Consider the following 22,696-nt stretch of genomic DNA (forward strand, 5'->3'; position numbering starts at 1 on the left):
TGGAACGTTGCTGGGGCACCATGGAGCCCGAAGGGCATTCGATTGAACTGGTAGAGGCCTGTGGGGGTGGCAAATGCGGTCTTTTCCTGAGAGGTGTGGTCAAGGGGGATCTGCCAGTATCCATTGCTCAGATCGAGGGTAGTGAGAAAGCGGACCTTGCCTAAGCGGTCCAGCAGTTCATTGAACCGGGGCATTGGATATGCATCGAATTTCAAAATGGAATTGACAAGGTGGAAATCAATACAGAAGCGCTGGCATCCCATCCGGCTTGGGAACCAGGACTACCGGGCTGCGCCATTCGCTTTGTGATGGTTCGATAACCCCCAGTGCCAAAATCGCCCGGGACTTCCTCCTCTATGATCTGCTGCATATGATGTGGCAGGGGCCTATTTGATTCCCGGATAACCACCCCCGGCTTCATCTGGATGGTATGGTAAATGAGGGTCGTGTAACCCGGCTGGGCAGTGAACGTTCTGGGGAATGCCTGCAGGAGGCATCCGGTCTGCTTTCGTTGCTCCTCAGTCAGGGATTCTCCGAGATGAGGCATTGTGGAGTCCTCGGTCAGGGTTACGCGGGGTCCTAGCTCAGGGGGGCAGGGATTAATTAGAAGGCCTTCTCGTACTCGCCAGGGCTTCAGGAGGTTAATACGGTATCGCTGGGCTCCTTTTCGCTGGTCCGGCTGCTTAATCTCATAGGTGACTGGCCCGACCTTCCAAACCACCGCATATGGCCCCTGCCACTGGGCCAGTAGTTTTGACTCACTGGAGGGCAGGAGGAGCAGAACCGGTCGCCGGGTTCGAACTTACGGACTCGGGCCTCCCACTTATACGTTTGGGCTTGAGCTTCCTGAGCTGCCTTCAAATTCTCCCAAGCTAGAGCTCCTGCTTGTGTGAGACGTCCCTGAAGCTGGAGGACATACTGCAGAAGGCCCTGGGCTGGTGACGGGGCTTGCTCCCACATCTCCCTCATGAGGTCCAGCAGCCCCCTCGGACGACAGCCATATAAGAGCTCAAAGGGGGAAAATTTCGTGGAGGATTGGGTTACCTCACGGACGGCCAGGAGCAGAGGCGGGAGCATCTGATCCCATCGGCACAGGTCCTCTGGGGAAAACTTCCGCAGCATGGTTTTCAAGGTACGGTTGAACCGTTCGACCAGGCCATCGGTTTGCGGGTGGTAAATGGAGGTGCGTAGTTGCTTAATCCCCAGGAGGATCCCCGCAGCAGCCTGGAGGTGAAGTTGGTGCCCTGGTCAGTAAGGATCTCCTGAGGCAAGCCTATGCGGGCAAAGACCTTGACGAGCTCCTCAGCGATGGCCCTGGCGGTGATGCTCCAGAGCGGGATGGCTTCAGGAAAACGGGTAGCATATTCCACGATGACTAGGATGTACAGAAACCCTGCCCTGCTTCCCTGGAGAGGTCCCACCAAAGCCATGGCCACTCGCTCAAACGGCATTTCCACAATGGGTATGGGGATCAGGGGGACCAGGGCCGTCTGTGGGAGAGCAGCCAGCTGACACTCCGGACAGGAACTACAATACTCCTGTAAGCAGAGTCAGGATGAGCAGTGAAATGAAAATGATGTCCTGAAAGGAACTGGGCTCAAATGCCTGCTGGTTGGGAAATGGGAGACAATTTGTTCTGGTAAAAAGGGAGCTGGGCTGGGAGAGAAGAGAAGAACTTGGGGATTTCTTCTGTTATTCCCCGTAAGCCGAGTCAGGATGAGCTCTACCCTGACATCTGGTGGGGAATTATGGCGAGGGTGGAAAAGAACTCCAGGGGCTGATCTTGTTTTCATAGGCACACCCACTTGCCTGGCATGAAACAACAGCAACTGAAAATGGTTACTTCGGCTGGTGTGGGATCCCCAGTTTCTCTGTTATTGGGGCAGGGAGAATAAAGTTTTGTTACCCTGATTCTGTGAATCAAGGCCAGTGGAACTGTTGTATGACAGAAGGACTGAGTGAGTCCTTCACCATTACCTAAGTAGCACTTGCTTGACAAGGGGCATGGGTTACAAAACCCAGTGAAGGGAGAGAAGACGGGGACAGGTATTTGTACCTTGTGGTATGGGCCCCTTCTGAGAGTTTGAAACACCAATTGCACTATCTCCTCTCTCCACTGTTGAATATCAGAGCTAACTTTGATTCCATTAGGAATCTAGTTACAGGGTGCTGAGCTGAATTCACTTTGGGCCAATCATGCACTAGCACTGGGGTTCCCCTACTATGAGCTGACATTGCTAAGAGCTGCAATCACAAAAGAGCTAAAGTTACCAAAAGCTGAGATCACTGAGGCTGTGTTGCTAAGCGGCTGGCGAAGCAGCTAGCAGAGTGGAGCCTCCTGGGGACGGTTGGAGCGGAGCTGAGCGGCTCACAGGTCAGTGAGCAGAGCGGAGCCTTGTGGGAGCGGCCCGAGGGACAGCTGAAGTGGAGCGGAGCTGAGCGGCTCACAGGTCGGTGAGCGGAGCAGAGCGGAGCAGCTGCCAGAGCAGTTCGTGGATGGCAGGAGCGGCTCATGGGACAGCTGGTGGAGTGGAGCGGCTCGTGGTGAAGGCTGCGGCGGAACCCCACAGAGAGGCAGCCAGTCGGCCTTGGATCACATAAGGTGCCCCTTAACACCCTGCGCGCCCCCCCCCTTTGAACTCTGGGGCTGCATTGACCAGGGACAGAGACTTTGGGGGGTTGTTGGACTTTTGGGACTTTGGTGATTCTTGGGTTGCTGGACCCAAGAGACTTTGGGGTTGTTGGACTTTTGGGACTTTGGTGATTCTTGGGTTGCTGGACCCAAGAGACTTTGGCGTTGTCGGACTTTTGGGACTTTGGTGATCTTTGGGTTGCTGGTTTCAAGAACCAACGGGAAAGGACACAGCCCAATTTGCTGGGGTGGGTTTTTTTTGCTCATGGTTTGTGTTATGAATCCTGTTTGTGGTGTTTTTCCAATTTAATGCTGATGTCGTTTACCTCATGTTATTAAACATTTTCTGTTACACTCAGACTCCGTGCTTGCGAGAAGGGAAGTATTGCCTCTTAGAGGCACCCAGGGGGTGGTATGTAATTGTCCCAGGTCACTGGGTGGGGGCTCGAGCCGGTTTTGCATTGCGTTATTGAAACGGAACCCCTAGATACAGAACCCGGCCCTTGTTGCTGCCAACTTAGGCCTGGTCTACACTACGACTTTAATTCGGATTTATCAGCTTTAATTCGAATTTACCCTGTAACCGTCCTCACAACGACGCTATTTATTTCGATGTAAAGGGCCCTTTAAATCGATTTCTGTACTCCACCCCGACGAGCGGAGTAGCGCCAAAATCGATTTTAACATTTCGAATTAGGGATAGTGTGGCCGCAATTCGATGGTATTGGCCTCCGGGAGCTATCCCACAGTGCATCATTGTGACCGCTCTGGACAGCAATCTAAACTCGGATGCACTGGCCAGGTAGACAGGAAAAGCCCCGCGAACATTTGAATTTCATTTCCTGTTTGCCCAGCGTGGAGAGCACAGGTAACCACAGATAGCTCATCAGCACAGGTAACCATGCAGGCTGATAATCGAAAAAGAGCACCAGCATGGACCGTGAGGGAGGTACTGGATCTGATCGCTGTATGGGGAGAGGATTCAGTGCTTGCAGAACTTCGTTCTAAAAGACGAAATGCAAAAACTTTTGAAAAAATCTCCAAGGGCATGATGGAGAGAGGCCACAATAGGGACTCTGAGCAGTGCCGCGTGAAAGTCAAGGAGCTCAGACAAGCGTATAAAAAAACAAAGGAGGCAAACAGTCGCTCCGGGTCAGAGCCGTGGACATGCCGCTTCTACACCGAGCTGCATGCAATTCTAGGGGGGGCTGCCACCACTACCCCACCTGTGATCGTGGATTCTGGGTCGGGGATAGTCTCATCAGCGACACCTGAGGATTCTGCCGATGGGGGAGAGGAGGAGGATGAGGATGAGGATGAGCTTGCAGAGAGCACACAGCACTCCGTTCTCCCCAACAGCCAGGATCTTTTTCTCACCCTGACTGAAGTACCCTCCCAAGCCTCCCAAGCCAGTACCCAAGACTCTGACCCCATGGAAGGGACCTCAGGTGAGTTTACCTTTTAAAATATAAAACTTGTTTTAAAAGCAAACGGTTTTTAATGATTACTTTGCCCTGAGGACTTGGGATGCATTCGCGGTCAGTTCAGCTACTGGAAAAGTCTGTTAACGTGTCTGGGGATGGAGCGGAAATCCTCCAGGGACATCTCCATGAAGCTCTCCTGGAGGTACTCCGAAAGCCTTGCCAGAAGGTTTCTGGGCAGTGCATCCTTATTCCCTCCTCCATGGTAGGACACTTGACCACGCCATGCTTGCAGCAAGTAATCTGGTATCATTGCCTGACAAAGCCTGGCAGCGTATGGTCCCGGTGTTTGCTGGCATTCAAGCAACATCCGTTCTTTATCTTGTTGTGTAATCCTCAGGAGAGTGATATCACTCCTGGTAACCTGGTTGAAATACGGGAACTTAATTAAGGGGACAGAGGTGGCCGTTCCTACTGGGCTGTTTGCCTGTGGCGGAAAATAAATCCTTCCCTGCAGTTAGCCAAGCGCAGATGGGAAATTGGCCCTGAGTTTTTCACGTTTGGCTAGCAGGGAACTTCCCTGTTACCAGCCACGCGGTGGGGGGAGGGGTACCGTGATCATCCCAGAGAATTCATGGCAGGAGGGGGGCGGCGGGGGGGGGTGGTTAGTTTGGTGCCTGCAGGGATCTTCCCTGATACCAGCCACGTGGTGGGGGGGAGGGGTACAGCGATCATCCCAGAGAATTCATGGCGAGAGGGGGGGTGGTTAGTTTGTTTTCAGCTGCTGCTGCTGAATGTTAACAGAAAAACCGCAGCACTCTACAGGCTATGCTTGGTATGTGGGAAAGGAGGGCACAGAAGCTGTAAAACAATGGCTTACCATGGCCGCATGCAAGCCGAATTCTGTTGCCCAGACCTGTGATCTCTAGCAGCAAAGCCACAGGCACTCAGCATTAAGAGGCAAAATGCGACCTTGCACAGAAATCACATGTGCTATGTAATGTGAATAGTGTTGGTCACCGTGAAAGAGTATAAGCATTGTTCTGCAAAATGTAGCTTTTTAAACAATTCTCTCTTTTTTCCCCTCCCTACAGCAGCTGCAAATTCCTCAAGCATCCCTCCTCCATCCCGAAGGTTATCACAGATAAGGCGTCGTAAGAAGAGAACGCGAGACGAGATGTTTTCTGAAATTATGGAATCCAGCCGCAGTGACAGAGCTAATCTGAATGAGTGGAAGGAAACAGTTTTTAAGTATAGGAAAGAAGCCAGTGAACGTGAGGACAGGAGGGACCAACGTGAGGACAGGAGGGACCAACGTGAGGACAGGAGGGACGCTCGAGATGAGAGGTGGCGGCAGGAAGACCAGAGGAGCAAGGATGCAACGCTGGGGCTGCTGCGTGAGCAAACAGACATGCTCCGGCGTCTGGTGGAGCTTCAGGAACGGCTGCTGGAAAACAGACTGCCGCTTCAGCCCCTGTTCCACCCTCCCCCTTCCCCATGTTCCGTATCCTCCTCACCCAGACGTGTAAGAACACGGGGGGGGAGGCTCCGTACACCTTCCCATTCCACCCCAGTAGACAGCCCAAGCAAAAGGCTGTCATTTTTTTAACCTTTTCTTTGTGGCTTTTTCCTTCCCAGCAATCCTCCTCCCAAATACCACCCGGGTTCCCTCCCTCTTTTTCTAATCTATTAATAAAGAATAAATGATTTTTAAATGATAGTGACTTTATTTGGTTTGAAAGAAAGCTGGGGGAAGGGGGAGGGTGGGTTCCTTACAGAAAATGAGTCAATAAAGGGGACGGGTTTTCATGAAGGAGAAACAAACAGATATTTCACACTGTAGCCTGGCCAGTCATGAAACTGGTTTTTAAAGCTTCTCTGATGCACAGCGCTTCCTGGTGTGCTCTTCTAATCGCCCTGGTGTCTGGCTGCACGTAATCAGCAGCCAGGCGATTTGTCTCAGCCTCCCACCCCGCCATAAAGGTCTCCCCCTTACTTTCACAGAGATTGTGGAGCACACAGCAAGCAGAAATAACAATGGGGAGATTTCTTTGGCTGAGGTCAGAGCGAGTCAATAATGATCGCCAGCGACCTTTTAAATGGCCAAATGCACATTCTACCACCATTCTGCACTTGCTTAGCCTGTAGTTAAACAGCTCCTGACTCCTGTCCAGGCTGCCTGTGTACGGCTTCATGAGCCATGGCATTAAGGGGTAGGCGGGGTCCCCAAGAATAACTATTGGCATTTCAACATCCCCAACGGTTATTTTCTGGTCCGGAAAGTAAGTCCCTTGCTGCAGCCCTTTAAACAGAGTAGTGTTCCTGAAGACGCGAGCGTCATGAACCCTTCCCGCCCAGCCCGCGTTGATGTTAGTGAAACGTCCCTTGTGATCCACTAGTGCTTGCAGCACCATTGAAAAGTACCCCTTGCGGTTTATGTACTCGGTGGCTTGGTGCTCCGGTGCCAAGATAGGGATATGGGTTCCGTCTATCGCCCCACCACAGTTAGGGAATCCCATTGCAGCAAAACCATCCACTATAGCCTGCACATTTCCCAGAGTCACTAACTTTCGTAGCAGCACCTGAGTGATTGCTTTGGCTACTTGCATCACAGCAGCCCCCACAGTAGATTTGCCCACTCCAAATTGATTCCCGACTGACCGGTAGCTGTCTGGCGTTGCAAGCTTCCACAGGGCTATCGCCACGCGCTTCTCAACTGTGAGGGCTGCTCTCATCTTGGTATTCTGGCGTTTCAGGGCAGGGGACAGCAAGTCACAAAGTTCCATGAAAGTGCCCTTACGCATGCGAAAGTTCCGCAGCCACTGGGAATCGTCCCACACCTGCAACACTATGCGGTCCCACCAGTCTGTGCTTGTTTCCCTTGCCCAGAATCGGCGTTCCATGGATAGAATCTGCCCCATTAACAACATGATCTCCAAAGCACCGGGGCCCGTGATTTCACAGAATTCTGTATCCGTGTCCGTGTCCATGTCCTCATCATGCTTGTCGCTGCGCTGCCGCCGCCGCTGCCTCCTCGCCTAGTTTTTCTGGTCCTGGCTGAGCATAAACTCCACGAGAACGCGCGAGGTGTTTACAATGTTCATGACTGCTGGCTTGAGCTCAGCGGGCTCCATGCTTGCCGTGGTATGGAGTCTGCAGTGTTCACCCACCCAGGAAAAAAGGCGCGAAAATGGTTGTCTGCCGTCCATTGCTTTCATGCAGGGAGGGAGGAGGGAAGGAGGAGGTGAGGCTGTACCCAGAACCACCTGCGACGATGTTTTTTGTCCCATCAGGCACTGGGACCTTAACCCACAATCCCAATGGGCGCGGGAGACTGCGGGAACTATGGGATAGCTATGGGATAGCTACCCACAGTGCAACGGTGCAGAAATCGACGCTAGCCCCGGTACTTGGACGCACACCACCGAATTAATGTGCTTAGTGTGGCCGCATACATTTCGACTTTATACAATCTGTTTTTCAAATCCGAATTATATAAATTCGGATTAATCCCGTAGTGTAGACATACCCTTAGATGGGCAGAAGGGTTACACTCCCATACCTCCTGGTGCACCCCGGGCCAGAAGAATGGGGTCAGAATTCGGGCAAGGGTCTTTTCCTGACCCAGGTGCCCTGCAGCTGGGACATGATGGGCGAGTTTCATCACCGCGCGTAGGAGGCACCACTGCATCGGCAGTTGGGTCTGGACCTCTCCGGTGCGGGAATTTCGGTCCACCCGATAGAGGCGGTTGTGGCGTAGCTTGAAATGGGGCCAGACCTGGGCTCGGACTGGATCGATCAGAGCGCCATCCATGGCCGCCAGCTGCTCATATGCCTGACTAAGTGTAGGGTCTCCCCTTTGGTCCCGGCAGAAGTCAGTGTCGACCCTGGGGTCATCAGCAGGTGGGGGGTCCTCGGGTGCTCCTTCCTGTCTAATAAGGTCCGGTTCTTCCGCCTCCTCGGTGGGGTCCTAGCGGCAGTCCCCCTCCAATGCTGGGGTGACGTCGGGGCTTTCCTCGGAATTTGAATGAAGGACTCCAGAGAACTCTGGCCAGTCCTGTCCCAGTATCATGGGGTAGGCAAGTAGCGGGGCCAGGCCAAACACCATCGTCCGCGTGACCCCATCCACAGTTAGTTGGACTCGGGCACTGGAGTAAGGCCGGACATCGCCGTAGATGCACTGCAACTGGATGGTTCCCAGGCGGGGGTCCGCCTGGAGGCCTAAGCTTTGGCGGACTAGGGTCTGGCCACAGCTACAGTCAACCAGGGCCCGCGTCCGGCATTCCCCGACAACTACGGGCACGGTGACCTTGGTGGCCTGCGGTGGTCCGGCACGGTTCTCCCCTGTGCAAACGTGCCCAAAGCTACAAGCCATCTCTGTGCAGTCCAGCTGCAGGTGTCCATGTTTCCCACAGAAGACTCAGAGCCCGAGTTCTGGTCGTCCGGGCGGGGCCTCTCCCCTGTTCCCGTGGGGGGACTTGGGGGGATCCGGCCACTCTCGCTCTCCGGGCCAGCGCGAACAGGTCCCACAGGACGTCTATAATGGGGCTCGTGGCTCTGTGGAGGATTTCACAGTTCAACCCGGGCGCTCGCCTTCCTCTCAAGGTTGGGGCGCTCGAGACCTGGCGGGTGGCCCCGAGTAGCCGGTCCGATCGGGGCCTCCGCCGCAAGGTAATCTTCCATGTGGGCGACGGTGGCAGTTACCGTTGGAGGCCGATGACGGACGACCCAAGCCCTACCCTGAGATGGGAGGATATGGACGAACTGTTACAGGATGACTTGCTCAGTGAGCTCCTTGGGGTTCCGCCTGTCGGGCTGCAGCCACCGCTTGCACAGGTCCCTCAGCTCCTGGGCCACCAACCGGGGTTGGGCGCCCGGGGTGTAGGACAGACTCCGGAACCTCTGCCGGAAGGTGTCCGGGCTGATGTCTAAGGCATCTAGAATCATCGCCTTTACCCGGGCATAGTCCCGGGCTTCCTCCGTGGATAGAGCCCGGTACACAGTTTGGCCCGTCCCCGTCAAATATAGGGCCAGAAGTGTGGCCCATTGTTCCGGTGTCCACTCTGCGACATGTGCCACCCTTTCAAAAGTCACCAAAAAGGCTTCGGGGTCATCCTGCAGTGCCATCTTAGTCAGTTGCACGGGCGGGGTGGGGCGGGGTGACCCGGCCATGTCTCCTGGCTGTGGCTACGCGGGGCGAGGCAGGGCTGTCACCAGCTGTTGCAAGCATTGCTGCTGGAACTCTCGGTCCTGCACGGTCAGGTCCCAAATCAGCTGCTGCTGCTGTGCCCCCAGCTGCTGGAGGAGCTGCTGCTGCTGCTGGAGCTGGGCCGCCTGTTGTCGCTCCTGATTCACCGCCAGGAGCGTAAAAAGTTTGGATCAATCCATGTCTCCGATGGGGAACTGTTCCCCCCCCAGACCCTTTCTCACAGGGGTCTAGGGCTCATGCCCACATCCTGGGCAAGAGTCCCCACTTCTGGTACCACGTGTAGAAGGGCTCGGCCAAGGCTCGGCCCTCAGCGGGGCTGTGGGGTATCCCACCACATCGCAATAGTTCACTCTGGGCCCGAGCCCTGGGTCAGGGCGGGACAGCAAACAGTCAGGAGCTCGGGCCCTTAGGCAGGGGCTGAGCCAGTATTTCAATGTGAGCCCTGGTCCTAGGTCAGAGCAGGGCAGCAAACACACAGTCAGGAGCTCAGGCTTCTGAGCGTCTGGTGCGAGGCGGAGACGGCCACTCGTGAGTGGAGTGGCAGGGGGGACGCAGGCCCACCCGCTCCACTGCTTCCCAGTCCGGGGCCCTAGCAGCGGGAGAAGACTCGCTGCTGTGTCAGTTGGGATCCCGACTGCAACACGCTGACATTGGTTCTGGTCCTGCTGCAGCCAGGCCAGGTCAGGGTCTTCTGCCCCCGGGCTACTTCCGGACTCCACCTCGAAAGGTACCTGGGTTTGGCAGGCGTCCTCGGTGGTTTCCAGCACCATCGGTTCCTCTGGGTAACTAGCGAAGGGGAGGGTCGGCTGCTCCTCGGGGTATCTGGCGAGGAGTAGGCACAGCTCCTCCTTGGAGTAGCTGGCTAGGGGTAGGCTCAGGAGGCCCAGCTAGACCTTGGGTCGGCCGCAGCCTGGCGGTGTTCCCCGACCCGGAGCTAGGCCACAGACATCTGGCCTCTCCGGCAGGTGGCTTTCAACTGAGCTTTGCAGCGGGGCTTTTCTACTTCCTGTCCTGCGCCATGACCTCAGGGGGACGGGCGCAGGACCCACTGGCTCTGCCCACATTGCTGCTAGGGGAGGCTCGTCCGTCAGCGGGGCTGTGGGTTATCCCACTGCCTCGCTACAGTAACATGTGGCACATGGCCCCGCGACCTTTCTGCAGTATTAACTCCTTTGTCTTGACAGCCATTCTATGATGGACAGATTCCGTTCACACAGCCTGGCTTGCACACTGTCCACTGCATTTTTTAATCTCTTTGTGTACCATGACGGGGCTCAGACACAAATTCTCCTGCCTTTCTGGAGAAGGCTCTCAATTCAGGCATGTGTTTGAGGTTTTGGTGAGGAAAGGGTGCACCGCAACCATGCCTGCCATCGGCCCCTCCCTCTGGAATTTCTTTGGGTTGGACCCCACTCCCTTGTGAAGCTTCCCAAATGCAAAGTTTTTCTTCCCTCAGCCCTGAAGAGACAGTGTTATCTTTTACAAGCGTAGCAGGAACAACATTTTTAATGGAGTGCTTTGGATCAGTAAAATCCCCTCTCCTATTCCCCCAGTTACTCCACTCTCTGTTCCCAAAAGGGCAGCTGAGAGAACTCTCCCCTCCAGGAGATGTGACCCCCAGTCTTCCCTTAAAACCTGACCCACAGGTGAGGGGTCTGGCATTTAAATGCAGATCCTTCACTGTCCTTCTGAGGAAAAGCCTCCCTAGAAAAGGTGGGCAGACCCTCCTGTTCCCCTCACCTTCCGTCTGGACTTTCCTCTCTGGGCTTCCCTCTTAGGCAGACACCCCTGTGTCCCCCAAAAGGTCAGGTGGCCCTGATCCAGCTGTGGGCTCAGAGTTACCAGGTATGACAGACCCTTCACTGACCAGCAAAATCTCCCCCTTTCACTCAGGTTGGGCTTGCTTCCAGGTACAGTGCCCTTGGGGTCTCTTCCCACCACAGTGGTCACCAGGACCCCAGCTTCCATCTCTGGGATACATGTCTCTGTGCACCCCAGGGCACGATCTGTCCCATGCTGACCTGCAACTTCCTGGCAGTCAGCAGCTGGGACGGCCTCCCTGTTACAAGGAGGAACATTCCCCCTCCTCCAAGGAGATGATCACAGGACAGGAGCTGGCTCTATCCAGCCCTTCCTGCAGGGACCTGCCTTGAGCCCCAGGGCTGTAGGAACTGGTTACCACCATCATTGCTGCTACCGAGGAATTAAAGAAACACTCTCCTGTTCCCCCAGCAGCACTTGTGACTTTACCCTCCCCTCTGGGATGTTCAGGACAAGATTCCTTCTTGCTGATAACAAACCCTGGGGCAGATTCTGCCACATCAAAAAAATCATTCCCCAGTAGAAGCGGTGCAAAAATGTGTGCCACTGCTGCAACAGTCAGTTCAGCCTGCAAATCACCAGTGTCCATGTGTTCCTCAGCTAAAGGTGCAAGGACTTTGTAACCTCCCAGCTGATCTAATTCTGCCATTTTTCCTGGTAACAAATCCTTCTCCTGGATCAGGTCCCTCCTGCGCACAGAAATTTCTGCGCAAGTGTCTCTCCATACTTGGAGCACTTTGCCATGACACTTAACAGCATGCATATGCTCCCTGCTTGGCTGTGTAGAAGCACCCTTTACAAATCCTGTGTGGAAAGAGGCAGTAGCCCGGGATACCCCTGTGCTCTGAGAAGCAGCAGCTTCATGTGTTACCTGCAGCCTGTTCCCACCTAGCCTTGGACATTTAGTTCTCAGCTGCTCAGTGGACTTACAATGAGAGCACCTCTTGGGCTCCTCTGCTTGTACAGGAGACTTGGGACAAGTGGTTTCCCTCTGCCAGTGGTTTCTGTTTAATTGCAGCTTGTGACTGCTCGTAAGAGTCTGCAAACTCAGCTAATTCCCCCACTGCGCCCACCTTTTTCTCCCACAAATACTGTTTTACATCACCACTGCACATATTCAGGAACCGTTCCTGAGTAACCAAATCACACAGTACTTCAAAGCTTGTAATGCCTTTTCCCATCACCCAGTTGTCTAAGAAATCTCTCATTTCATTTCAATAGGCCACATTACTTAATCCAGATCCCCTCTTAAGACTCCTCAATTTAACCATGTAGGTTGCAGGTGTAATCTGAAACTGTTTCAAAACCAGTTCCTTAAATTTACCATAGTTTGAAGCATTAGCAATAGGCATCTTATTGAATATGTCCAGAGCTCTCCCAGTCAATTTTGCAACTCAAGTAGTCATTTTTGATCTTCAGGAATCGCATGGAGAGTGCACAGTCTCTCAAAGGTGATGAAATATTCAGCAATATCACTGCATTCATCATACTGCGGCCAGAATTGAAGTGGGGCCACCTGGCTTTTGAATTTAGGGGTGTCTGGGGATCTGGGCTGTTTTTAATCCAAAGCTAAAGGGGTGAATTCCCCTCACCCCCGTCTATGCTGGCTGTGGAATGGGAGCAGGCTGTGATATCACTTTTGTTCATGGCATGAGTCAGAGTCGTGGGGTACCCCAACTAACTCCCGGGGTGGGGGGGAGTTCCACAGGTTAACCCTGCTACTATCCAGTGACAGGAAGTTCGGGAGTTAATCCCACTGATACACAGCAGCAGGAACTCCAACAGGTTAGCACTAAAAATATCCAGTGTCAGGGAGTCACATGAGTTAACCCATTAATACCCAGTGGAGGAGGATCCCACCGGTTAACAGCATCAGTACATACTGGCACACAGGTTAATACCACTAATACCCTAGGAAAGATAGTCCTGCGATTTAACAGCACCAAAATGTACTGGGAAGGAGTCCCACAGCTTAACCCTGGTAATACTCACTGGAACGAAGTCCTACGTGCTAACCCCTCTAGTACCCAGTGGCAGGGAGTTCTGTGGGTTAACCCCCTAACACACAGAAGCAGCCCTTGAAATCTGAGCATGCCTGGCAGGTGGCCCTGAGCTCAGTCACTGCCGTGCGCTCCAAGGCCCCGCACCGGTCCTGCACTGCAGGCGAAGACGCTGCTCAGCATTTCAATAACTGTGTCAGTCTGTGGCCGAGCTCCGGGCCGACGGGGCCGGGGAATCGCACCGCAGGGCTGTGGGCTGGGGCTGTTTATCAGCCAGACCCCGGGCCGAGCTGTCACAGCGCCGGGCGGCCTAGATTCACTCAGAGATAGCGAGCTCAGCACAGCCCCTTCAGTGTGAGCATGAGACACGGGCAGGGGAGAGGACAGGGGCAGACCAGGGCCAGCTGCACCTAGACCCTTCCCTGACTGCAGCCGTCTCTGAGCCACCACCTCCCCCAGGGGGAACTCGCGAGGCCTAGACGACACTCCTTGGGAATGAGCAGCATTTCCTCTGCAGACCCGACAGAATCCGATCCCTGAGAGGAGACGTGTCTGAAAGAGCGACTGTCTCGGGCTGTGTCTGTGCAGAGACTAGCACAATGGGACCCTGATCTGTCGGGGTCTATCTGGGCACCCCTGTAATATAACTAACGACAAGTCCCGCAGCACTGGAGTCTGGGCGAGCAGCACCTCCGGGAATCTTTTCCAAGCTGATACAGCTAAACATGGAGTTAGTCAAAATCTGCGACAAACATCTGAAAATGTTGCTTTGTGCCCTGCTAACAAGAAAGCCAGAGCATGGAGTGTCTTAAAGGGTGTTCCACATTCCCATCAGCCCAGCCGGGGGGGGGGGATTTGCCCCTTTAGCTTTGGATTAAAAATGTCCCCGATCCCCAGACACCCCCAAATTCAAAGGCCAGGTGGCCCCACTTCTCTGACACCCTGCGGGGAGTGGGTGAGGGGCAGAGAGCAAAGATCCAGCCCCCTGGCCCATGCCTGGCTCCCAGGCGGATTCAGGGGTTAATCGTTAACCAGGCATGTTCCAGTAAGAGGCTGAGATCCCGGCTCTGGGGCTGCAAATCTGGGAATGCCCCACATGGGGTGCCAGGGCGGGGCTGAGAGTCTGGCCTAGCCCCAGCTCTGGGAGGGGAGTGGGATCTAGTGCGGGTGGGGCTGGGAGTCAGGACTCCTGGGTTCTCTACCTCTGGATTCAGGATCCCTGGCGGTTGCTGGCCAAGAAAGAGTGGGGCAAGCCCTCTTCGCAGCGTGACCCCTCTGGTATCATAGGGATTGTCAGTGCCTGGAAGAGCCGCAGAGCTGGGGGCTGCACGTCCCCTCTAAGGCAGGACCCTGGTTTGCGCTGCCGAGCCCACACGCCCCTGCCCTGCTGTGCTGTCTGCGGTGGGGGCTGATCACATCCTGCCCACAGCTCCGCTTTATTAGCTCAGGTCTCTGACAGCCTGCGAGGTAGAGACATTCGACATGGGCTCCTCTACAGTCCCCGCCCCCACCAGCTCTGCCGGAGCCCCTCACTGCCGACCCGCAGCCCCCTGCTAGCTCAGCCCTGGGATCTCACGGCCAGCCACTCGAACTGGGACCTAGACTACACTCGCCGGTGGCTGAGCGGCATTTGCCCTGCAGACCCAACAGGATCTGAGCCCTGTTTGAAACTGGGAATTTCCATGTCATGGGGAATCTGTGTCAACTTACCCCACTCTTCACTGCAACATGAGCAGGATACACTCCGGGCAGGGGGGTGGTTCCCCGCTCGAGAGCCGTCCCCACCCGAGCACAGAGCGAGCTGGCGCGCTGAGAACAGAATGCGGCCGCTGCAAGCGACAGGAAAGGCCGGGTGTCCCATCTCCGCCGAGCAGCAGCTGCCCTGAAGGAGTTCAGGAACAAAATCAAATAAAACGAATGGACGATTTCAGCTACTGTGTTGTGTTCATAGAATAGAATCCGTCCTGTGCTCTGCTCTGTCCCATGTTGACAAGCCCAGAGTTGTTTATAAGCACCTGTTGTAGCCTGCGAGGAATCTTGGAAGAATTAGATGTTTGATAACGAGCTCTTCAATCTCTCAGACAAGCTGTAACATGATGCAATGGCTGGAAGATGAAGCTAGATACATTCAGCTGGGAAAGGTGCAGATTTTTAACAGTGAGGATAATGAATCACTGGAATAGCGTACCAAGCAGGGCGGGGGTGGGGGGTGGGTTCTCCATCACTGGCAATGTATAAATCACTATGGGACGTCTTTCTAAAAGATCCCCTCTAGGGATTATTTGGCGGCCGTTCTCAGGCCCGTGTGACACAGGAGGTCAGACAGATGATCACAATGGTCCCTTCTGCCTTGGAATCTCAGAGACTAGTGAATATTATGCCCCACGGTTACTGACATGATCTGAAATAGCCGACAGAGCTGAAATATAACAAACGGGAAAAATACACACAGAAGAGAAAACCCAAGTCCAACGGACATTTCAAAGAGAAATTTTGGAATGACCTGAAATGAAGTGAATTTGTTTGTTTCAAAATGTTTCCTCATCTGGGGCAGGGACTGTCTCTCACTGTGTCTGGGCAGTGCCCGGCCTACTGGGACCCTGATCTGTCAGGGTCTATCAGGGCACCTCTGTAATATAACTAATGACAAGTCCCCACAGCACTGGAGTCTGGGAGAGCAGCATCTCCGGGAATCTTTTCCAAGCTGATACAGCTGAACATGAAGTCAGTCAAAATCTCTGGCCAATTTTGAAAATATTGGCCTGTGTCCTCCAAACAAGAAGGCCAGACTGTGGAGTGGTGAGAAGGGGTGTTAAAGGGAATTGGAGTCAGGACTCCTGGGTTCCAGCACCAGGTCTGGGAGATAAGGGAGGTGTAATGGATCATAGCAGACGGATTGGGAGCCAGGATTCCTTGGTTCTCTAGGGATCCCAACCCTCCAGGATGTCTCCTGGAATTGAAGATTAAGTTTTAATGAAAGATTATGTCATGTGATGAAATCTCCAGGAATACGTCCAACCAAAACTGGCAACCCTCGTTCTACCCCACTTTGGGGTGGGGGGTATAGCAGGTCTGAGCAGGGGGCTGAGAATCAGGGCTCACTGGCAGAGGGTGTTGTCCCCTGGTTAGAGACGGAAGCATTTTGGTAAAAAAGTCCCATATTTTGTAACCACAAGAGTCTTTTCCCATAAGTGTGTGGATCGTAGGTAAACAGCTGTTCATTCAGCCCGGTCCTTACTGGAATCTCTCCTCCCCTGCCAATCACTGACTCCACAAGCCCTACTCGCGGTGTGACCCCGTCTGGTTACAGCGGCCCGGATTGTCAGCGCCTGGCAGAGCTGCAGAGCTGGGGGCTGCATGTCCCCTCTAAGGCAGGACCATGGTTTGCGCGGCCGAGCCCACACACCCCTGCCCTGCTGTGCTGTCGGCGGTGGGGGCTGATCACATCCTGTGAGGGTGTAAATCCAGCGCCCGCAGCTCCACTTTATTAGCTCAGGTCTCTGACTGCCTGCGAGGTAGAGACATACGGCATGGGGCTCCCCTGAGCTCCCTGCCCCCACCAGCTCTGCTGGAGCCCCTCACTCCTGACCCGCAGCCCCCTGCTATACCATCCCCGGGATCTTGCGGTTGGCCACTCCAACCGGGACCTAGACAACACTCCCCGGTGGCTGAGCGGCATTTGCTCTGTTGACCCGACGTGATCCGAGCCCTGCAAGGAGACCTGCTTGAAATTGGCAATTTCCATTTGTCACGGGTAACATTTGTCAAAGCGCCCCACTGGCTCACCGCAACAGAATACAGAGACACTCTGGGCAGATCCAGACATTAGTAGGAGCACTGCCAGCAGATCGAGGGAAGTGATTATTCCCCTCTATTTGGCATGGAGAGGCCACATCTGGGATATTGTGTCCAGTATGGGGCCCCCCACTATGGAAGAGATGTGACTAAATTGGAGAAAGTCCTGCGGAGGGCAACGAAAATGATTAGGGAGCTGGGGCACATGACTTATGAGGAAAGGCTGAGGGAACAGGGGTTGTTTAGTCTGCAGAAGAGAAGAGTGAGGGGGGATTTGATAGCAACCTAAAGGGGGGTTTCAAAGTGGATGGAGCTCGGCTGTTCTCAGTGGTGGCAGATGACAGAACAAGGAGCAATGGTCTCAAGTTGCAGTGCGGGAGGTTTAGGTTGGATATTAGGAAACACTAGTTCACTCGGAGGGTGGTGAAGCACTGCAATGGGTTACCTAGGGAGGTGGTGGAATCTCCATCCTTAGAGGTTTTTAAGGTCAGGCTTGACAAAGCCCTGGCTGGGATGATTTAGTTGGGGTTGGTCCTGCTTTGAGTAGGGGGTTGTCCTAGGTGACCTCCTGAGGTCTCTTCCAACCCTGATGTTCTCTGAGTCTATGATTCTATGATCTGCACTGTGAGCTGGATGGGTGGTACCCAGCTTGGAGATCCGTCCCCACCCAAGTGCGGAGCGAGCTGGCGCACTGAGAACAGAGTGCAGCCGCTCCAAGCGACAGGAGAGACCGAGTGTCCGAGCAGCGCCGAGCAGCAGCTGCTCTAATGGATTTTATGAGCAAAATCAAGTGAAACAAATGGACGATTTCAGCTACTGTGTCATGTTCTCAGAATAGAATCCGTCCCGTGATCTGTTCTGTCCCATGGTGACATGCCCAGAGTCATTTATAAGCACCTGTTGTGGCTTCCGAGGAGTCTTGGAAGAATTAGATGTTTGATAACAAGCTCTTCAGTCTCTCAGAGAAGCTGTAACATGATACAATGGCTGGAAGATGAAGCTAGATACATTCAGATGGGAAAGGGGCCGAGTTTTAATAGTGAGAATAATGAATCACTGGAATATCTTACCAAGGGGGTTGGAGATGGGACGTCTTTCTAAAAAAACCACTCTCGGGATTATTTGGGGGCCGTTCTCAGGCCCGTGTGACACATGAGGTCAGAAGAGATGATCACGATGGTCCCTTCTGCCTTGGAATCTCAGAGTCTAGTGCATATTGTGCCCCGCGGCTACTGACATGTTCTGAAATAGCCGACAGAAGTGAGATAAATCAAATAGAAAAAATACAGACAAAAGAGAAAACCCAAGTCCAACCGACATTTCAAAAAGAAATTTTGGAATGACCTGAAATGAAGTGAATTTGTTTGTTTTAAAATGTTTCCTCAGCTGGGACAGGGACTATGTCTGGGCAGTGCCCTGCCCAATGGGACCCTGATCTGTTGGGGTCTATCCGGGCACCTCTGTAATATAACTAATGACAAGTCCCCACAGCACTGGAGTCTGGGAGAGCAGCACCTTCGGGAATCTTTTCCAAGCTGATCCAGCTGAACATGGAGTCAGTGAAAATCTCTGGCCAAAGTCTAAAAATATTGGCCTGTGTCCTCCAAACAAGACGGCCAGACTGTGGAGTGGTGTGAAAGGGTGTTAAAGGGAATTGGAATCAAGTCATCTTGGTTCCAGCAGCAGGTCTGCGAGGGAAGTGGGGTGTAATGGGTCAGAGAAGGGGGGGGCTGGGAGCCAGAACTCCTGGGTTCTCTAGGGATCCCAACCCTCCAGGATGTCTCCTGGAATTGAAGATTAAGCTTTAATGAAAGATTATGTCATGTGATGAAACCTCCAGGAATACGTTCAACCAAAATTGGCAACCCTCGTTCTACCCAACTTTGGGGGCTCGAGCAGGTCAGAGCAGGGGGCTGAGAAGCAGGACTGACTGGCAGAGGGTGTTGTCACCTGGTTAGAGACAGAAGCATTTTGGTAAAAACGTCCCATATTTTGTAACCACAAGAGCCTTTTCCCATAAGGACCTGGATCGTAGGTAAACAGCTGTTCATCCAGCCCCGTCCTTACTGGAATCTCCCCTCCCCTGCCAATCAATGACTCCACTGGCTAGGAGGGCTCTGAGCTACTGAATAAATACAGGCCCCTATATCTCCCAGCTCCACTCGGCTGATTGCAGAAAAGACCCAACCCTGAGAGAAGATGAGAGTCCAGATGCTGGCTGTCCTGCTCCTGTTCGTGTCCCTCCTTTGCGCTGAGGGAATCCCTGGAGCGTCCCTGGCTGGGGTGAGTGGAGGATCCTGTTCCATTCCTGTCATGCCAGACGCTGCCCAGACACACAGCAAGAGGCTGACCCTGCCCCAAAGAGATTCCGATGCAGTAATGGGTGGGAGGGGAAACTGAGGCACTGCCCGGGAAAGTGAGTTTCTCCTGGTCACACAGTAAGGCAACAGCAGAGCTGGGAATGAAATTCAGCAGTCCTGTCTCTCAGACCCCCCACCCACCGCTGCTCTAATGCAGTGGATTTCCCTCTCCTCCCAGAGCCGGGGATACAACCCAGGAGTCCTGACTTCCAGCGCCCCTGCTCTGAGCACTAGACCCCGCTCCACTGCCAGAGCTGGGGACAGAGCCCAGCAGTCCGCTCAGGACGTGCTTTAGAGACGGGCGTTAGATTTCCTGTGATCCCTCCGGAGCCGCGACTGCTGGTCAAACAAACACGTTGGGCACTAGTGACTCCCTGCTCTCCCGCTCTGACAGGGCTTGGAGTCCCAGCACTCAGAGGAAGACCGAAGCGAATCCAAGGTGATGGTGAAGAGAGAAGCGGTGAGTAGCAGGAGATGGCTTCACTTGTGTTACTGCTGGGACTGATAGGGGTGGGGGGGTATGCTGGGTGCCATGGGCCAACCCCAAGAATATCCTGTGGCAGGAAGTTCAATAGATTTATGTCTAAAACATCCCCTACGTTGACTGAATTAATATCCAGTTGTAGGGAGTCCAAAAGGCTAACCTCAGGAAACCCTGTGGCAGGGAGTCCCATGGGTTAACCCCAACGTATCCTGTGGCAATGAATTCCACTGTTTAACACCGACACTATCGTATGGGTTAATTTCAGTAATATCCCACCAATAAGCATCTCTCCTGCCCAGCAGAGGGCAGTGTTGGTCGGTCCATGAACTCTGACATCCAGCAGAGAACATAACCCTTTAGTGCTCACGCATTGCTGGGAGTCAGGAATAGAACCCAGGAGTCCTGATTCCCAGACTTGTCCTTCCTCTGCTCCCACCCACTCCGGTCTAACCACTAGACCCCACTCCCCTCCCAGATCAAAAAGTGCCTCCAACATCAGATGGGAATAATAGTTTGGGAAAAATCTAGGAGGAGAGTGTGGTCTAGTGGTTAGTTCAGGTAAGCTGGGAGCCAGGACTCCTGGGTTGCATCCCCAGCTCTGGGAGGGGAAAGCGGCTTGGGAGAAGGTAGTCGGGGGTCAGATAAGGGCAGGCCTCACTCTAGTCTCTCCATCTCTTCCAGCAGGCTCAGGATTTCGTTTGTCGCTTCTGCTATAACTGCTGTCCTGGGAACGGTGGCTTTGGGTTCTGCTGCTCCTCATAAGCCCCTTTGCCGGTCACCCTGTGGGCGCTGCGAGACTCCCCAGCCCTGCCTGGGAGCAGATCCAAGCCAGCCTGGGGCCATAATCGCCTGGCACCGAGTGACTGGGTTCGGGGAGGGCGGATGCCAACCCTCCTGCTCAGCCCCAATAAAGTGTCTGCCTAGAAATGGAGTTTGTGTCTTTATTCTCACGTGCCACTTGCTTGTCGCCCATTTCCTGTGGGGCTGTGCCCGACCCCGCTCCCTGCACCACAGCGCCCCCTAGTGCCACTCTGGGGCATTGGAGCCAGTCCTGACTGCCAGGGGAGAGTCCCCACCCAGCCCCTGTAGCACAGCGCCCGCTAGCGCCATACAGGTGCATTGAAGCCCCTACCCCTCCCGCCCCACCCCCTGCAGCACCCTGGTGTAGTGGGCCAGCACTGACTGCAAAGTGAGGGCCCGTCTCTCAGGGCCACTGACTGCAAGTACAGAGAGCTTAAGACATTTGTTTGAGATAACACCTCTCAATGGTCATTCCGGTAACACAATGGAAGAGTCCCAGTCACCCTTGTTCTGTGACCTACACCCCACTTCCCTCCCAGTGCCGGAGAGAGAACCCAGGAGTCATGACTCCCAGGCCCCCCATCCCTCCGCTCTATCCCACTGGACCCCCCGCCCCCCGGCTTCCCACTACAAGGATTGTGGAAGAGGCTCTGCTTCCTCCCTGCTTTGACTCCCTGCAGTGACCAATAACCAGCATCACTATCACCTCTCAGTCTGACCAGTGCACACCACCCCCAGGAACAGCCCTGTGCTGGCAGCCCTGGACTCCCCTGCTGCCTGCAGTGCCACATCACCCCCTGGTGGTCAAGAGTGTTAGTGCACCCTCGTCACTTTCACCAGCAGCCAGTTTTCCTGGCTAATCACCGCTTAACTTGCAAAGATCCTGAAATCGCAAATTCCCCTGTCCCAGTCCCTGCCCCTGAGTCTACCATAACCCCCCTCACAGCCCCCTAATGTGACCCCTCAGGAGCCCCCCATAGCCCCCCCCAATGTGACCCCTCCAGCCCCCGTAACCGCCCCTCACAGCCCCCCAATGTGACCCCTCAGGAGCCCCCATAACCCCCCCGCACAGGAGGGAGGGAGAGGGAGGAGCGAAGCAGAGGCCGTGCTTCTATATCGTGATGCCAACTTTTCCCAACCTAGCGCTAAAAATTTCCCAAATCTGGTGAAAAATTCCCAGATAAAGTTTTTTATTTCAAAATCTCAAAGGAACGTAATATGTGTGTTTTTAATAACTATATAATATATATTATATCCAAATTATTCTTATTCGTTTGAGTTATTTCACATTTATTATAATTTTTATACATATATACATGTTTTTCAATTTTAAACTTATCTTACTTTATACAGTAAATAAAATATTTAACACATGAGGACTAGGATTGAAATTATAGAAAACAATGTATTTTACACAAATTTCACTGAAGTATTACCATACAAAAGTATTAGTAAGTACAGCATGTGCCCTGCAGTGTACTGTACATCAAAAGTTTCAGAGTAGCAGCCGTGTTAGTCTGTATCCGCAAAAAGAAGAAGAAGTGGGCTGTAGTCCGCGAAAGCTTATGCTCTAATAAATTTGTTAGTCTCTAAGGTGCCACAAGTCCTCCTGTTCTTCTTTTTGCTGTACATCAAAGTTACTTTGAAAAAATAAAAAAATAAACATATGATTATAAAATAAGATAAAAAAGCAAACAGAACAAATAACACTCTTTTATATCATTTTCCTTATTATAATCTCTGAGTTTTATCCATTTTCTGACTCATGGTCTGAGTCGTCACTAGGAACATCATTACCATCATTAATATTTTTGCTGGTTTATCTGCTTATCTAACTCACTAGTACCTGCCTGGATTTTTATATTACAGCATTTGCAATAAGTTACTTTCCGCAGCCAGTCTTTGTATTTACCTTCTTGAAGCCATGAGTCTTGAAAGGCTTTTTTCAAAGTAGATGGCTTCTCTTTTGGTGGAAGTTCACCCCGAGTCTTCAATACTCTGTCGGGGGTGCTCTCCCGTTGTTTTCGTTTTGTTTTTGTTTAGATGTGGACAGGGCCGGCTCTAGGCACCAGTGCTCAAAGCATGTGCTTGGGGCAGCACTTTCCAAGGGGCGGCACTCCAGCCCCCCCCCCCGCCCCCGCTTTTTTTTTCTTGCAGCACAAAAAGCCGGGAG

General features: G+C 53.4%; 1 protein-coding gene and 1 long non-coding RNA gene across 2 annotated transcripts; both read left to right on the top strand.

The window, feature by feature from the left end:
* Positions 1-3,133: 3,133 nt before the first annotated feature.
* Positions 3,134-5,662, top strand: LOC135976781 (SRRM2 protein homolog rsr-2-like). Its single transcript, XM_065574206.1, has 2 exons — positions 3,134-4,080; positions 5,148-5,662. Exons 1-2 carry the CDS (start codon positions 3,534-3,536, stop codon positions 5,660-5,662), a joined length of 1,062 nt encoding a protein of 353 aa, XP_065430278.1. The 5' UTR covers positions 3,134-3,533.
* Positions 5,663-19,050: 13,388 nt separating this feature from the next.
* Positions 19,051-20,637, top strand: LOC135976850 (uncharacterized). Its single transcript, XR_010594141.1, has 3 exons — positions 19,051-19,161; positions 19,633-19,698; positions 20,407-20,637. It is a non-coding gene; the product is annotated as an uncharacterized LOC135976850 (long non-coding RNA).
* The last annotated feature ends 2,059 nt before the right edge of the window (positions 20,638-22,696 follow it).

This window comes from Chrysemys picta, chromosome 20, assembly GCF_011386835.1.
Source record: "Chrysemys picta bellii isolate R12L10 chromosome 20, ASM1138683v2, whole genome shotgun sequence".
NCBI classification, from domain to species: Eukaryota; Metazoa; Chordata; order Testudines; family Emydidae; genus Chrysemys; species Chrysemys picta.

Bases quoted from the DNA above. Each gene is read 5' to 3' on its own strand.
- LOC135976781 (XM_065574206.1), top strand. From the start codon at position 3,534: ATGCAGGCTGATAATCGAAAAAGAGCACCAGCATGGACCGTGAGGGAG. The intron at 4,081-5,147 runs GTGAGTTTACCT...CCCTCCCTACAG, and splicing joins CCCCATGGAAGGGACCTCAG to CAGCTGCAAATTCCTCAAGC.